Genomic DNA, 17,762 nt, shown 5'->3' on the forward strand with positions numbered 1-17,762 from the left:
TTAAAAGAGAACAAAAGAAGGTGTTCTATTAATTATAGCCAAATAGTACACTCAATAATGACAATTATTTTTTTCGCCCCAAATCATGAATTACAATGGCTCTCTTTTACTTGTCACTTGCAGAAATCTCAATATGTTTGGCATCGCCATTAGAGACAATTGCCGCTTTAATCATCAGAGCATTCATAGTCAAAGCACCGTTTTCCAATTTTGCAAAGATGCCATCCACATTCACATTATCTGGTAGTCGGAATTGCCTCATGAATCGTCCACTCGACTGTTCCACACGGTGTCACTGGTTCGTCTCCTGCACGTCTTCTTTGTGCCTTTCTCCGCTTATTCAAAAAACACCTCTGCAACACTTCACTGCATTCCCAAAAGACATCTCAGACGGCACAAAAATCAACTAATTAAGTTAGTTTTGCACAAAAACACCATAAATAATTCATTCCAAAACCAGCAAATCAATATATCAAATGGACTGCAACTTTACAAAAAGAAAAATCTCGCACACAATCCTTCGTCTAGGATCGCCCTTCCACACAATCTCCTCACACAATGGCCACCACAATGCTCCACCCTGCGCTCCACAGTAGTCTTCACAACACACAATCAATCTTCTCCTCCAAGCGCAGACCAGTCTTGAGCTGTGAAACTAAGCGGAAACCCGTTGCTCTAATACCAAATCAGAGAGCGCTTAACTCTGAACTAAACACACAAAACTCAGAACTTGCTTCATTTGATTGCTGAACAGGTTTTTTATACACATCAAAGAAGCGTCTAGAGTTTGGTGGGGGGGTGGCTTCTCTAGGAAGCTATCCATTTCTCAATGTGTCCGCCGAATCCTCCAGATCAGTCTAGCCGCTGCATTAATGGCGGGTGGTTGGAATTAATATCTTCCAACAATTTTCTCATGTTATCTATTTATGTTTTTGTTTTTGTTTTTCAAGGGAAAGCAATAAAATAAAATTTCTATAAAATCTATCAAGTTTATTAAATAGGATAGGATCTAGGCATTTGGATTATTTTGAGTTTTCAATTGTAATGTGTTTTGTTGAGAATTCGGCCAGGGGAGTTTTAGTTTGATCCTGGGGACAAAAACTTCATTGGTGTAATCTGTTTGGTGGATCCATGTCTATGCTTCATTGTGTTTGTTTTCACATTCAATAAATAGTTGTGCATGCCGTTGCACAGGCTCTCATATTATTGTAAAGCATGTAGTATTTTCTTTAATTAATAATATAAATAAAGAGTTGCATTGCCAGATTTTGTTTGTGTTCTTATTTCTTGCTGAAAATTATTTATTTAGAAAACTAAAATGGGTTAAATCTATTAAAATTTTTAACATTTAGAATCTTATAATGGTATTAGAGTTGCGCATCATCAGTTGGAAAGTTTCATGCAGAGAACTTTAGTAAGATTCATTCGCACACTAACGAGACATTTCCATCTTGGATGGTATTTAATATCACCCAGTTGGTCTCTTTCTGAAGTTTTCCTACGGCAGGGAAAAAAAAACAAAACAACCAAAAAAACATTTGATTGTTTTCTAGGTTCAAGGGTATTGGTCTCTAGGTTTCTGGGCCAGGTTTATCTCATCTGGATTGAGACTGTCTTAATCACTATCAAACATCGAAGGCCCAGATCCATCACAGATCAAGCATATTTTGATCTGATCCGTGACTTTGGTAGAAGATCGAGGTCGTCGCACAGGAAGGCCGAGTAGCGCTCCATAAAGACGCAAGGTGGGCGACTGACTTCGACGAATATAGAACGTTGGAGTGGCATGGAATGTTGGAGCAGCATTTGAGAGCATGGACGTGATACTCTATCAGGGGATTTGACACTGACAGGCCATATATCGCCGAGGAGCTTCAACGATCACATCTCACCTACATATACATTTATGCTCATGGTATAATATTAGTTGCTCACAACACGACAAAAGAGGCGCTGTGACTACGCACAAGAACGAGGCCCATATTATTAGCAAAACATCTTAATTATGGGAAAGCCTGGAGTCTCTCTTTTCATAGGTTTTCGAATAATTAAACTATGATGAGGATCGATTCATAAGTTGGCGGACGTAGAAGAATGTCGACGTAGAAGAATGTCAACGTAGAAATGAGGCCGGTTTGAGAGGTTGGCGTTTGAACAGGCTTGGTTGAGAGTCGAGACCATCTTGGCCATGTGTGATGACTGGTGAGCAATGAAGATCACGCAGGGAGGACACTCGTAGCAGAAACAAAGAAATTAGGGGCTAGTGGCCACCATCCATAGCGTAAGAGTCCATCGCTTAAGAGCACTATACTGACAAGGGACGATACATCTACACGGATTCGCCATACAGAAGGCGGGGTCAATATTGCACTAGGGATTGAATGTCGTGGAACCATGCACATCACACAGGTCCATTCTTCCCCAATGCAAGAATCGGGCCAAGAGGGCATAAACTGTTGCAACAGAGAAATTCATGCTGATTGCCTTCCGTACACTGGGCATACCATTGTATGCGGCGTAAAGCCATATCTAAGTCGATAGACCATTGTGTGCGGAGCTATACCAACTATAGACAGGGATACAAGTCTGAGAAATTATACTTTTATATTCCAGACCAACGCAGGGTCTCATTATGTTATATGATTGCATGCTTCAGCAAGGCAGTGCACGTCAGAGTTCATGGTCAGCGTGGAGCCGAGACCACCAACTGTTGTCATTCACAATTACTGTGTCGAAGTTCACCAAGACCAAGAGGCCTTTTGAACAGAGTGGAGCAAACCGTAAGGGGCATCAAAGGTGTGCGCCATCCAATCAACTAATAGGTGGTCAAGTAGCATGCAGATAGCAGAGGAAGAGGCACAAGGTGGTAGGGACCATATGCCTTCCTGCTAGCATTTCAGTGCTGGTCATGGAGCCATACGAGGTTCAACGCAGATACGACTGTAAAGGGGACGCATATCAATAGTCAGCTGAAGCGAATGTACTGGGAAGAGGCGGGGTTGAGTCTGACTACCCATCTGGTCGATACCTATAGTAGCCGACTGGGAGAAGGCAACAGTGTTGGACAATGACACTGATAGTTGGAGGTGGCTCAACTCCCAACCAATGGGTTGAATTAATGGTAAGAGAGGCTGGGCTAATTAGATGTTGACTCTCGAGAGAGTTACAAGAGTACAGCGCCATGAAGGGATCAATTTCCCTATGGTGCATCATATTTAGTCGGTAGGTAAGGGAAACAACATTGTTTTTATCAAAATAAGAGGGTTATTAAGGCATACCAAGATTGTAGAAGCTTCCTAGAGTTAAATCCACTATTCATATCCTCTTTATCAAATGATTGTCCTCTACCGCCATTTCATAAATAAGTAAGGAAAATTATCATTTCAAAAAAATTTAAAAAAATGAAAGATAAAAAAAAAAAAAAAAATATGTTATGGAACTTTATTAGGGAAATATGTGTGGTATTATCATTATGTCGGGGGGATTTTATTTGTGGGGCAAAGTTCCCACGTATTTTTCCTAAGGGTTATCACAATATTGTTGCATATTCTAATATGTGGGAAGATGGGTTTTAAAGAGACTTTAGAAAATATCTAGAAATGTATTGATGAACTAAAGAAAGTAGATAAAGCAATATAATTTTTTTGAAAAGTGTCTATGCCATTATGCAACAGAAGCATCTATGAGAAGGGAAGGAAGGATAGGGAAGAGAGTATAAACTCTTCACACTTGGATCTGAATTGCAATGGAAAAAGTCAGTCATAGACCTTCGTAAGTTGGAGGAATTAAACACGTGTATTTCTAGGGTGGGGTAGCCAGAATGGAAGAAACTCAGTTAGGCTCTCAAGCCATCCATGCTTGCATTAATACAACCCAAACTTTGGGAGCATCCTTGTGAAGAGGTCAATCTCACAATTGCCTCTTGTCTCAGCGGGATCATAGCTTTAAGAATGCCTCTACCGCCTTACAATAATGATCTCATGAAGGAGATATTGCAGTTGATAGTGGAAGCCCTTCAAGGGTTAAACAAAATGATGCTTCCTACCTTTCAGAGGCAACACAAAATTTAAGAACTCATGGCAGAGTTCAATTTTGGTGCCTTTATGATGAATTTGGAATGTGATGACTTAATCTTTCAGTTGCTCCAGACCTTAATTTACACTAGCATTACATAAGCTTATCCTAACCATGTCAAAACAAGCATGCAAAAGATTGTGTCCTTGTTCTTAGAAGGAGATGCTAACATTTGCAAGATATTAAGATCCAAACTATTGACCATTTGGAGAAAGGAACTAGTTGTATACAAGCTTCCTACGATCTTGTCAAAAATTTGGTCATGCAAAATATAAAAATGCTCAGAAGGGTGTTGAATAAGAAGGAGATGGGAAAGGTTTGATGGAGGAAGCAAGAACAAAGGAAATAAAACCTGTAGCAAGAATGAACTAGGAAGGAGAGAACTATGCTTTATCTGCAAGGGACCTTAGGCACTTAACCATTTATGCCTAGGTGATATGGAGGAGGCAACAAGGGAAGAACAGTTGGAGACTTCTTCATATCATGGAGATTCATCTATAGTTGGGTTCATCGGTTTTCAAGAGAGCACACTTGAAGGATATGAGCAGTCAAGTACAAATAGTGAGGAACACCAGAATGTTATTCAAAGAGAATGCAGGACAAACTAATTATAATCAACCAACATGACAAAGTACAAGGGGAAAGGAATGAGGTAATTCTTCCTAATAATGTGGTAAACTCTTGTATAGATGAGTCCATAGATCTCCAGGAGGATACCCATGAAGAGTATGAGCAATCAAGTGTAGATAGCAGTCCACTAGTGCAACCATGTTTGACAACAAGAGAGGATGAACAACAGATTGTCCCCACAGGTGGAGAAGGTCAGGGAGAAGACATTCAAGGAGACTTAAGTGAGGAGCCAATAGTAGTAAACCAACATGATGAGCATGATCATGAGGGGAAACATGACACAATTAGTATCTAGGATGAGCCATTTCCAGAGAGTCGGTCAAAGGCTCAAGTGGAACTTGTGATAGTTGGGCATCTGGTGTAGACAAATGCAAATACATTCAGCGGGGCGCCAAAACTTTCAGGAGGGGACTACTGAGGAAAGATTAAACATTTCAAGATAGATCTTATGATGTTGAAGCAGAGGATTTAGACAGTTTGAGGCACTCTCTTATAGGAGAAAAAGAAAATTGAGGAGCTCATAAGAGTATGTGTTGAGTCAACAATCAAGTTGTCTAGTATTGAGGAATGACTCAGTCCCTCACAAGGAAGAAAGAGGAGTACAGTTGGGAGTTCCAGAGAAACCCTCCACAGGAGTACATAGGCAGGGCTTGCAACACTACCAACCCACCTTTATACATTGGGGAGAGCAGGGCAGAGTTTTCCAAATGGATCATGTTGAGTGACCGAGTGGAGCAACATGAGAGGGGCATTGAGCATCATCAACATAGTAGATTTGTTCCATGTGCAAGTACTCATAGATTGGTGAGAGATTATGAGTTGGTACTCTATTGATGAGATGATTCTTAGGAGGATACTCTTAGCCAAGGGCATATCACAGCATGGGACCTTGGGCATATACAATGGTGAAGAGCTGAGGTGGTATGATAACCCACAGGTCCCAGGATTTAAGTGGCATTGGGATCAAGGAGGATCTATTAATGGTAGTATTGGTCAGAGGATTGTTTGGGATCCAAGTATTGAAGGATCCTTTCATGCCCGCTTAAAATGGAAGCATAGCATAGCACAATGGTTTTTAAGGGATCTTCATATCAATATACATATGCGTTTTCTATGGATATATGTGGATTTCTTGAGGGCAAGCAAACTTGGGGCAGGAGGATTTGTAATATCCCATTTTATTGATATGGTCAAAATGGATGGAATCTTCCCATAGGTATTTACCATGGTATTTTCTTATGGTATTTTCCCATGGTACTTGCCTTCGTTTTTTGAGGGAAAATAATAAATAAGGTTTCTAGAGAACCCATCAAGCCTATAAGATGGGATAGGAGCTAGGCATTTAGATCATCTTGAGTTGTCTATCCTAATGTGTCTTGTTGAGAACTTGGCGAAGCCATTTCTAGTTTGATCCTTGGGATGAAAACCCTGCAGGTGTAATATGCTTGGTGGATCCATCCGAGGTCCATGTTTGTGCTTTAGTGTCTTTGTTTTCTCATTTGATGAGAAACCGTGCATGCCATTGCAAGGGCTCCAATATTATTGTAAGGGCATGCATTATTTTCTTCAATTAATAATATAAATAAAGGGTTTCATTTCTAGATCCCTTTTGTGTTCTTGTTTCTTGCTGAAAGATCTTTATTTAGAGCACTAAAGTGTGCTAGATCTATTAATTTTTTTGACATTTGGGATCTTACACATTGGAAAAACATGTAGTTGATCCTTCAATGAATCCCTTATTTGCAAAATTGTAGGCCTCATTAGACATGTTGAAAAACAGATGTGAAGTGGTGTTCCTTAAATTATATAGGTTACTTTCACTAATTTCAATTATGAGAACGAGATAACTCCCACTGGTGTCTAGCTTTGAAAAGAAGCAAAAGTTCTCGTACCATAGGAAGCAACTATCTATCTAGTCTCGACCACGGACATCCTTTCCGCAAAGTTGAAGAGCACTATTGCTTGCTTGCTATGAACATATTGAGCATTCTTGTTGGGATATGTTACCTGTGCATTGGAGGAGGCCATAGATTCTATTAGGACTTTTGTGGCTGGAAGAAGTGTTGAACCTTGTTTGAGGTGTGTTCTTCATTAGATCGCAGACAATAAAGCCTCTACGAATAAGATTCTCCCAAGTGAAGATTTTATTAGGCTTTGCATGATAAAATCCTCACTTGGGAGAATCTTACTCGCAAAGGCTTTATTTGTCCAAGCAGATGTTCACTTTGTATGCTACATTCAAAGGATGTGACATGTCTCTTTTTGAGTTGTCCTATTGCTACTAAAATATGGAATTTTGTCCTACAAACTTTACAAATTGGTGGAAACTGGATCCAACTTTCATTGGAGGCATGTTTTAGACACTAGTTTGTGACTCAACATGAGTTATGCTCCTTACCCTTTTATATCACTTGGGGAATTTGGTGTTATAAGAACAAAAGGATTTTGAGCACAAAAAAGTAGATATAAGGCACACAATATTGGGGATTACGACATATTTCTTTTAAATAGGTCCTAAGAAACATGTAATAAATTTTAGGAATATAATAAAGCTAGATGCATGGCAAAATATCTCAGTTGGATTCTTTTATGGACCATGTTCCAACAGTCAATGTGGATGTGGTGCCCTTATTGTCACCGAGCTTGACTGTTATTACCATTTTTGGTGGGAGGGTGGTAGGGGTACCAACAACAGGGCATAAATCATTGCTCTGTGGGGTGTACTTTTTACAATAAACTGGTTAAACATCAATGATCTATAGGTATTCAAAGATTCCAAAGGCTTTCAAAGATTCCAAAGGGTGCATAGATTGGACCAAGGGTTCACTCACTTTCATCCTCCACTATTGTCATATTGGATGAAGCTGGAATGATCCTTCCTACACATCAGCTACAAGCACATATATCGGGAGCAAACCAACATTGTTGACATGCTTTCCAAACGAGGAGTGTCAACATCACCTGGGGTGATTCACTATGCAATATACAAGCATGATACGAGGACTAATAAAGGGAGTATTCATATTTCCTAGCTCTCGCAATATTCTTGTTTTTTTGCATTGGCATTTTGGTTCTTATTACTTTATGCCTTCCATTTTCTATTTCCATCGATGAACCATACACATGAAGGATTAGTAATGATTGTATTAGCATTTTGAAATCCAAGACTTATATCTGTAGCACTCTTGTTTTTTGGTTCACATGGTTTTGTAAAAATGAGACTGAGCTGAAATGAAAAAACTCATGTTTGTTTAAGAATCACAGTGAAATGAAATGAGAAAAATCTATGTAATTGTACTCTATTTTTCATATATATATATAAATAACAGTTATTTCTTAAAAAAACTAAATCGCTAGAAAATGTACTTCCATTGGCGTAAGTAGAGGCGGGCATTACTCCATGCATGTGAGCTAATCTGTGATGTAACAGGAGGAAAAATGGTGATGAACATTAAACTGATGAAATGAAACAGAATAGCTGCTTGTTTTACTAGAATTAGCCAAGTTTAAAAATATATACACACTAAGCAAGATATTCGAACTGGTAGGGTCCGTCAAGGATTCTGATAAATATGGGATTTTGACAACATTGGTGGAATTACATCAGGAAACACAAGAAGCAACAACCTAGATCGATGGGAAGGGAAATCAATAGATGGACGAGGGTTGCAAAATCGGCACATTGCTTTGAATTGGAATTGGAATGTCGAAAGTGATACTTCGGCGAAAGATAATGTAAAATTGTGTGGACCATTCGACCTTCTCTTTGGAAATGCAATCGAAATTAAAGGATCTGCATACACTAATCGGAATTTTCTTTGAATGTAGTGCTCCTTGCTAACTTGTCCAGTAGGTGAAATTTGCTAAAGGTAAGACTTAGAAGAAATCCACATAAACCCTTAGCTTACAACTAACCAATGATTTTTTTTTTATTGTGGATTTTGGTGAACCAATAAGAGACTTAGAAGAAATCCACATAAACCCTTAGATTACAACTCACCAATGATTATTTTTTATTGTGGATTTTGGTGAACCAGTAGGTCTACTACCTAGTGACCTAATTCTCTGACTTCATGCAAGTAAGTTGATTGATCTACATTCTTTGTTGTAGCATAAGCTCCTCAATGTCTTAAACTTTGCACATACAATGTAGTGCCTCAAACTCTATGCTCCCATACACCCTTTGTGCAACAATTTGATTACTAAAGTCTATGGAAGTGTACATACTCTCCTTGTCTTTTGATTTGAACCTGCGGGTTCTTACAAGGAAACACATGTTCTTAACCATTATGTCCAATCAAGCTAAGATTTAATAACTAAGTTTAATAATCAATACCTCAATTAACTATACTAGTGTACATGTCTAAAGTATGTATGTGTAGTTGTAGTATAGATAACTTGCACACGTATTAGTGAAAAATAATCACTACCTTTAATGCATAATTGCTATATGTTCACATCAAATAATGTAGGGTGGTAAATCAAGTAAATGCATCATTTAGTAATCTTCAATAACAAAATTACAATAATCACCAATCAATGATCAACACACAAAAAAATATGAAAAATGCACCATAGCAAATGTTCTAAACACAATAGGAACCAGGTAGAAAAACAAGAATGATACATCTAATCCCCAAGAATATTTTCATCCTTCCTCCCAAACCTACTTCAATGTTCCATATCTTATCATTCTTTTGTTGAACTAAGCTAGAGTATGAATTATATTGACCTAATGCCAACATCCATAAGTAGAAGCTTCAACTATCTAACCAAGCTTCCTCAATAGGTAATTGGAAGTTTCCATCACAGGTTTAAGAGAGCATTAAAACTAAAACTAATAAAATACTTAGTAAGTAATACCTTCACCCTTTCTAATATAACTAAGATGAGCACCCTATATAAAATAACACTGTATAACTACTATTCTTAAAATCATATCATTGAATAAACAATCTAAACAAATTATACATCCTATAAAAACCACACTTACTACATATCATAATAATATTTAAATCATGTATTATAAAAACCACACTTACTACATATCATAATAATATTTAAATCATGTATTATAAAAACCACACTTACTACATATCATAATAATATTTAAATCATGTATTATAAAAACCACACTTACTACATATCATAATAATATTTAAATCATATATTAGATCACAAGTAAAACTTATATAGTATAAATTATCCTCTTCATATTTAGAACCTCCGCATTACCTTAACACTACAATTATGTGACTATTTCATATATTATTCTCCTAAATTATACTTATATAGTATAAATTATCTTCTTCATATTTACAACCTCCAAATTACCTTAACACTTCTCCTAAATTTAACTGTTTCATAGATCATTTACATGGAGGTTAGCTTACCATGCTTATATTCATTCAAATGCATTACAAGTTTCATATGTAAATCTATATTTATATAGACATTCAGTTTTAAAAAGTATGTTTATTTACTATATGTTTTGTATTTATTATACATTCACAACATAATTGGGGAAATTTTAATTTTAATGTTTAAACTAATCAAATATATAATGTATTTATTATACATTCACAACATAATTGGAGAAATTTTAATTTTAATGTTTAAACTAATCAAATATATAATAATTTAGTAAAATAATAAGGTTAAAATTTAAAATATATAATGCTTAGCATTGTTGTTTATGGATGCAACAAAATAATCTAGACAACAGTTTTTTTAATCTGAATTCAATAAAATAAATTCAAAATATCAGGTAGATGGAGTGTTGGAGAGTTTGAATCATTTTTTTAATGGTGAAAATGGATTCAATATTATTAAAAAATTTTGGGCATCCAAAATCTTGAAATTTAACAACTATAACCAAGATTTTCAAAAATTTCTTCGAAAATTTTCATAATCTCACCACAATTTCTAAACTATTTTCTGGGTTTTCTGGACGGAAGGTATAAAAATTTATAAAATAAATAAAATCAAAACTGTTACCATGTAACGACAAAATATGAGAGGTTATACAAACAATTTATTCCCCAATTTTTTGAAACAAATTACCACGAAATCAGTGGTGATGACTGCTGTCTTATCACCACTGATGTGCACACTTTGGACATTTTTGCTGGAGACGCTAACCGCTAGAAAATCCAATTCCCCTTGTCCGTGGACGCCATGAATTATTAATTAACCAACCTCTAATAAAATAATTTCAATCTCCTAACCCGCCCGTGTACCTTACATATTTTTATTTACAATCAACCCTTAAGGGACCTATGTAGCTTCTAATTCAGTAATGACGTTACTCTCACCACTATTTATAAGAAATGCTGGCTGTGTTGGATTTAGTAATGTTACAGGAGAGCTTGAGATCATTAATATAACATTAGACATGGTTGGACGGAGGCCTGAATCAGCGTGCGTGCATAGAAGAGCAACCTCAATGCATCTTACGACTTCCTCCTGCTGCCATGTTTCCATTACTGTGGAATCAATCATATTCAGAAGACACCCTTGCTTCTGTAATCTCCCTGCCTGCATCCCATCCAAGGTAAATCATCTTTATTCTGATTTATGGCAATCCACTGTTATTCATACCAAAAAAATCATGAATTGAAGTCTTACCCATTCTGATAGGCTTTGCATTTCTGGGGAAAAATTTATATCACTGTTTTTTATTCCAGTCACAATCTCGAGGACTAATACTCCAAAACTATAGACATCAGCTTTCAAGGATAGTTGCCCTCGCATTGCATACTCTGGCGCCATGTAACCGCTGCATACTCAGAAACTCTTCAAATAAGTTGGGGTGATTGTGGCACATGAATGCATAGATGTTAAGCTGTTCAAAAAATTGAATGTTAACTTCAAACAAATTGCATAGAGAAGGGTAGAGGGAAATATTCTCACTATGTCCCTGCAACTCTTGTTTGGATGTGAGTCTCGTCTTCAGGAAAGAGTCTTGCTAACCCAAAGTCTGCAATTTTAGGATTCAGCCTTTCATCGAGCAAAATGTTGTTTGCTTTAATGTCTCTGTGAATTATTCGCAACTGTGAATCCTCATGAAGATAAAGAAGACCACGAGCTATTCCCATTATGATGTTATAGCGTTTTTGCCAATCAAGATGTCTCTTCTTCTCTGGATCTGTATTTGTATTCAAAGAATATTAATTTTCAAAACCTTTTACATAATCAATCTCATTAATTTATGAAAAATTGATCATCTTTCCCTCATACAGGAAAAGAAATTCAAAATGACATACCAAACAAGGTGGTGTCAAGACTCTTGTTTCGCAAATACTCATAAACAAGCAACCTTTCGGGACCCTCGGCACGACATCCGAGCAGCTTTACCAGATTTCGGTGTTGAACATGGGTAACAAGCTTCACTTCATTCATAAACTCTCGTCTGCCCTGTCCAGACCTTACAGACAACTTCTTCACTGCTATTTCTTTTCCGTCTCTTGTTATTCCCTGGAAGAATCAGTCCATCAACAAGCCATGGAAAAATCCCTCTTCCTGTTCCTCTATCTGAAAGATGATGTAAAGTGATAGCGTTAAACTTGCAAACAATAGTGGGTAGGTAAATACCTTGTATACAGGGCCAAAGCCTCCCTCTCCAAGCTTCATGTTTTCATGAAAATTATCCGTTGCTTCTGTGAGTGCTTCTAAGGTGAAAATAATTTGCTCATGTTCGATTAGTTTCGATTCTGGATCAATAACATGTTTTTCTACATAGAAAAAGAAGAGCCAAATAAGAATCTAATTTCATTAGATAACATAAATTTGAATGGGTTGTGTTAAAGAGATGCCTGGTTATAGATTCAATTTTATTTATAGATGGTAGATTTAGAATATTTTGAAAATTATTCTTAAAATCTGCCATCAAGATAAGTTCACAATAAGATGAACACGAATAAGGTCAATTATTCTTAAAATCTGAGATAAATTCCGCTGATTCTACCTTCATTCTGCTGACATGTTACTGGGTTCCGTGAAAAGAAAGATTTCAGTCTGTTCCTCAAGGCAAACAAACAGACCATTAACGCTACAAAGACGCCTGCCACAATCCCCAGAGAATTTTCTGTAGAGCAAATCATGTAATGCATTGTACTGTTATTTACAGACATTGAAGTTACAATCAATTTGTAAAATCCCCAAAAGCGGAAAAATCATAAAATTAGATGTGGCCAAGAGGGATTACTTGACGTGGTGTGTGAAGCTCCATTCGCCTGAGTCACCTGAGTCATATGGGCAGGAGGGTTTGCCCTGGAGGAGTTAGAGAATGGAAGTGGACTAGTACTATTCCCAGCAGTCCTAGTGTTAAAAGAAGGGTATATTTCATATCGAACCCTGCAGCTTCCCGATAGTGCCTGGGCTCCTCCATTCAGAGAACGACATCCGTGGAGGTCATTCGTTGGTAGTTGAAAACAAGATCTACAGTCCTTTCTGGATAAATCTCTCCAACATTGAACTAAACTGTAAACGGTACCATTGGCAGAACATGTAGCTGAGCCTTGAGTTAATCCCTTATTTGCAGAATTGCAGGCCTTATCAGACAGGTTGAAAAGCAGATTTGAAGTAGTGGTCTTGAAATTGTATAGATTGCTTGTACTAATTTCAATTACCATAACCAGATAAGTCCCATTGGTGTCCAGCTTTGAAAAAAAGCTGAAGTTCTCGTATCGCAGGAAGCAGCTTTCTAACCATACTCGAGCGCCGACGTCTTTTCCACAAAGTTGTATAACACTATCGTTTGCTTGTTGTGAACAGATTGAACAGTCTTGGCTAGATATGTTACCTGTGCACTGGAGGAGGCCATAGATTCTGTTAGGACTTTTGCCATTGGAAGAAGTGTTGAACCTTGTTTGAGGTTCGTTCTTCATTAGATCACCCATTAACCTATTCAAATCGCTCGAAAAAGTACTTCCATTGGCATAAGTAGAGGCATTACTGCAGGCGTGTGAGCTAATCTGTGATGTAACAGAAGGAAAACTGGTGATGAATAGTAAACCGATGAAATGAAATAGAATAGCTGCCTGTTTGCTAGAAATAGGCAAGTTTAACAATATATACATATTGAACAACAAGTTCGAACCAGTAGGCTCTGTCAAGGATTCTGATAAATATGGGATTCTGATACCATGCGTGGAATTACATCATTGAAACACAAGAAGCAACGACCTGGATCGATGGGGAAGGGAAATCGTCAGATGGACGAGGGTTGAGGGTTGCAAAATCGACACACTGCTTCGAATTACAGCAGAGTATTGTAATTAGAATTGGAATTGAAATGCCGAAAGTCTTCGGCGAAAGAGGATGTAAACATGCGTGGACCATTTGACCTTGTGTACATTCGACTATGGCAAAAGTCATGGAAATTTCCCTGCTGTATAAATTTTTGGAAATATGGATTATAATGGTTAATTAGATCAAAAATTAACCTAGATTACAACTATCAATGGCAAAAGTCATGGAAATTTCCCTGCTGTATAAATTTTTGGAAATATGGATTATAATGGTTAATTAGATCAAAATTAATCTAGATTACAACTATCAAGTTACAATAGTGATGGCATGTTATCAAGATTAATCTAAATTACAATTGTTAAGCCACGGCATGTTATCAGATTAATCTTGATAACGACTATCAAGTAACAATACTCAAAATTAATCTAGATTACAATTATCAAACTACAATAGCGTGACAACATCGATTTAATTTTAACAGATTAAAAATCTTTAATAATACTGAATACATTTCCACCATAAACACTGTTCAAACACTCTTTTCCTATTTTAAAAACTAAGAAGCTGGATTCCATATCCTTGTGTGGACATTGTTAAAGTCAGCCCAGAAGCTGGATTCCATATCCTTGTGTGGACATTGTTAAAGTCAGCCCTAAGAAGCTGGATTCCATATCCTTGTGTGGACATTGTTAAAGTCAGCCCACAGCTTTAGAGAAAATCGGTTTTTTATACATCACATTATTCACATGGCAAGTATTGGCATTAATGTTTAGGCGAAATGATCTGTATTTGCATTAATGTTTAGGGGAATTGTCAAAATAAACCAAGTCCACAGTCAGCGAGAAAAGGCCATTGGTTTTCTCCACCTCACTTTGTCTAAGTCGGAGAAATCAAAATTGACATGCCAACCTCTGGCCGTCCGAACATGTAGCCCTGAAAAATTCGTACACGGGTTGGTTGGGGCTAAACGAGACATGCCTTCTCTACTTGTCCTAAGGTTCTTTTCCTTTCTTCTCTACTGGTATGGGCCATGGGTTTCTTACATGGTCGGTGGATGGTCTGCTACGTGGACCCTATAAATTTTCGACAATGTAACTTATTAATCATTATCTTAAAAATATATTTTGGACTATGTAAATTATCAATCATTATCTTAATAGTATATTTTAACAATGCTTTTTCAATTTATTTTAAGATAATATCTTTGATTTACTAATTTTGGGTAATTTTGTATTGGTTAAATAAGTGGGGCATGAAACATAGTTCGAATTTAGATGGTCTTCAAGAATAACCAACCATGATATAATAATATCTTTGATAGTTTTTCATGGATTTTTTATGATTGTCATTTCATTCCATTTTCGATGGGAGTTGAATTAAAAAAAAGTTCATGAATGATTATGAAGGATAAAATTTGATTAATAAATGGTTTATTATAAATAATTTGTTAATTAAAATTAATTATTTTTTTAATTGATTTTTATTTTTTTAAATGAATAGTTTAAATCAGCATAGATTCATTTTAAGTAATTTCTAACATGAGTTCAGAGGAATCTAATTTTTTCATATATAATTTTTTTTTAGAACTGATATTATATAAATATATTGTAACTGGGTTGTAGAATGAGTTTCTTTGTTCAATAATTCAATTTCTTCACATCTAAGAATGAGCCTCTCTGCTCAATAATAGATGAAATGACCTTTTTTCCAAAATATTTTTTTGTTTGATTTTCTAAATTCAAAAAAGATTTTTAAAAATTTAAATTTAAGTTTAAGTTATTTAATTTGTAGAATTTAAATACTTCGAAATTTAATTCTATAGATTCAAAAATATATTTTAAACACAAAAGAAATTCACAATCTTACTTAAAAATATATTACAATTTTAATAATAAAAAAATTAATTCATTTATAAATTAAACCACATATTTTTAAAATTACCAAAAAAACAACAAAATCATTAAAATTATGGTATTAAAATTATTAAATTTAATTAATAATTTCATTTTTCAAATTCATACCTATTTATTTATAAGTGTAATTAATTTGTTAAATTTTTATTAAGATCTTGTTAGCTTAAAGTATCATCAATACTTTTTAATAAAAATGATTAATAAACTGAATTCTTTACAAAATATTTTAATGGTTTGTTTTCTTCTCATAATAATAATTCATAAAGTTTATATATATATATATATATATATATATGTTAAAATAAACTTGTAATGTAAATTATAATTTTTAAGACAATCTATATATGCTTCTATTTACAACTCACAACATTAATAAAAAATTTGAACCTCAAACTACATGCTCTCGAACTGCTATAAATATAATCTCCAATTAAACTTATAAACACCTCTCGTAACCCAAAAAATAAATAAAACAATTTAAATATAAAACCACATAAATTTTCAATCATTATCTTAATAATATATTTTCGACAATATAACTTATCAATCATTATCTTAAAAATATATTTTGGACTATGAAAATTATCAATCATTATCTTAATAATATATTTTAACCATGCTTTCTCAATTTATTTTAGGAAGATATCTTTGATTCACCAATTTTGGGTAATTTTGTATTGGTTAAATAAGTGGGGGGATGAAACATAGTTCGAATTTAGATGATCTTTAAGAATAACCAACCATGATATAATAACATCTTCGATAGTTTTTCATGGACTTCTTATGATTGTCATTTCATTCCATTTTCAATGGGAGTTGAATTAAAGAAAAGGTTCATGAAGGATAAAATTTGATTAATAAATGGTTTATTATAAATAATTTGTTAATTAAAATTAATTATTTTTTTAATTGATTTTTATTTTTTTAAATGAATAATTTAAATGAGTATAGATTCATTTTAAACAATGTTCTAACATGATTCCAGAGGAATCTAATTTTTTCATATGTAACTCTTTTTAAGAACTGATATTATTTAAATATATTGTAACTGGGTTGTAGAATGAGTTTCTTTGCTCAATAATTCAATTTCTTCACATGTAAGAATGGGCCTCTCTTCTCAATAATAGATGAAATGACCTTTTTTCCAGAATAACTTTTTGTTTGATTTTCTAAATTCAAAAAAGATTTTTAAAAATTTAAATTTAAGTTTTATCAAAAGATAATTATTTATTTATAATTATTATAAAAGGGGATGGGATTTAAATTTTATGAAAAGTAAGCTCATGCGAATAATTGTCAATTATAAATTAGATATTTACATTACCAATATATACATGTCCAAAATATAAGACTTTAATTATGTTTATCAATAAAATGATACAAAAATAAAATATGAATATATCAAGAAAAAAATAAAAGAAGTTTTTATTTTTTTGAGAAGAGAGTTTAGGACTTTGCAAAAGTTTGTTCATTTATAAATTTTTGGTTTTTTGTCAAGCATGACTCTTTTTTGGGTGAAGATTGTGCCTTATGGGGGCGCATATTGAAAATCATATTTTTTTTTGAGGTGATATGAAATATAGCCTCATGCAATCAGGAAAGTAGCTATAAGACAGAGGAAAGACAACAGTCATGGATCGCAAAGTGCAACTAAAGCAGATTAAGAAAATGAATCGAAAAGAAGAGGCATAAATTGTTGTCATGTTTAGAGAGGTTCAAGTCGTAGCCAAGGTACTGAGAATTTTAGCAGATGACAAAGAAAAAATCGAGGTTGATTGGTGTCATATGGATCTGCTACCACCTCCTATGTTTACTGACTCCCCAGCTTTGAGTTTTATTCAACAAACAATTGATGAAACAACTATGTGCAAGGTAGCAAAAGCTACAACTTCC

At 34.9% G+C, this 17,762-nt stretch overlaps 1 protein-coding gene across 1 annotated transcript; it reads right to left on the reverse strand.

The window, feature by feature from the left end:
* Nucleotides 1–10,980: 10,980 nt before the first annotated feature.
* On the reverse strand, nucleotides 10,981–13,604 carry LOC149222856 (cysteine-rich receptor-like protein kinase 25). Its single transcript, XM_089387695.1, has 7 exons — nucleotides 12,911–13,604; nucleotides 12,671–12,790; nucleotides 12,298–12,437; nucleotides 11,970–12,180; nucleotides 11,617–11,845; nucleotides 11,332–11,482; nucleotides 10,981–11,241 (listed from the first exon to the last, which is right to left on the reverse strand). Exons 1-7 carry the CDS (start codon nucleotides 13,602–13,604, stop codon nucleotides 10,981–10,983), a joined length of 1,806 nt encoding a protein of 601 aa, XP_089243821.1.
* Between the last annotated feature and the right edge of the window lie 4,158 nt (nucleotides 13,605–17,762).

This window comes from Pinus tabuliformis, chromosome Q, assembly GCF_031772625.1.
Source record: "Pinus tabuliformis cultivar Carrire ecotype Pingquan chromosome Q, CPIR1, whole genome shotgun sequence".
Taxonomy (NCBI): domain Eukaryota; kingdom Viridiplantae; phylum Streptophyta; class Pinopsida; order Pinales; family Pinaceae; genus Pinus; species Pinus tabuliformis.

Excerpts from the sequence above, each read along its gene's own strand:
- LOC149222856 (XM_089387695.1), bottom strand. The coding sequence starts at position 13,604 with ATGGGTGATCTAATGAAGAACGAACCTCAAACAAGGTTCAACACTTCT. Across the intron at positions 12,438-12,670 it reads AACATGTCAGCAGAATGAAG|AAAAACATGTTATTGATCCA; the intron begins GTAGAATCAGCG and ends TTTTCTATGTAG. Across the intron at positions 12,181-12,297 it reads GCTTTGGCCCTGTATACAAG|GGAATAACAAGAGACGGAAA; the intron begins GTATTTACCTAC and ends TGATTCTTCCAG.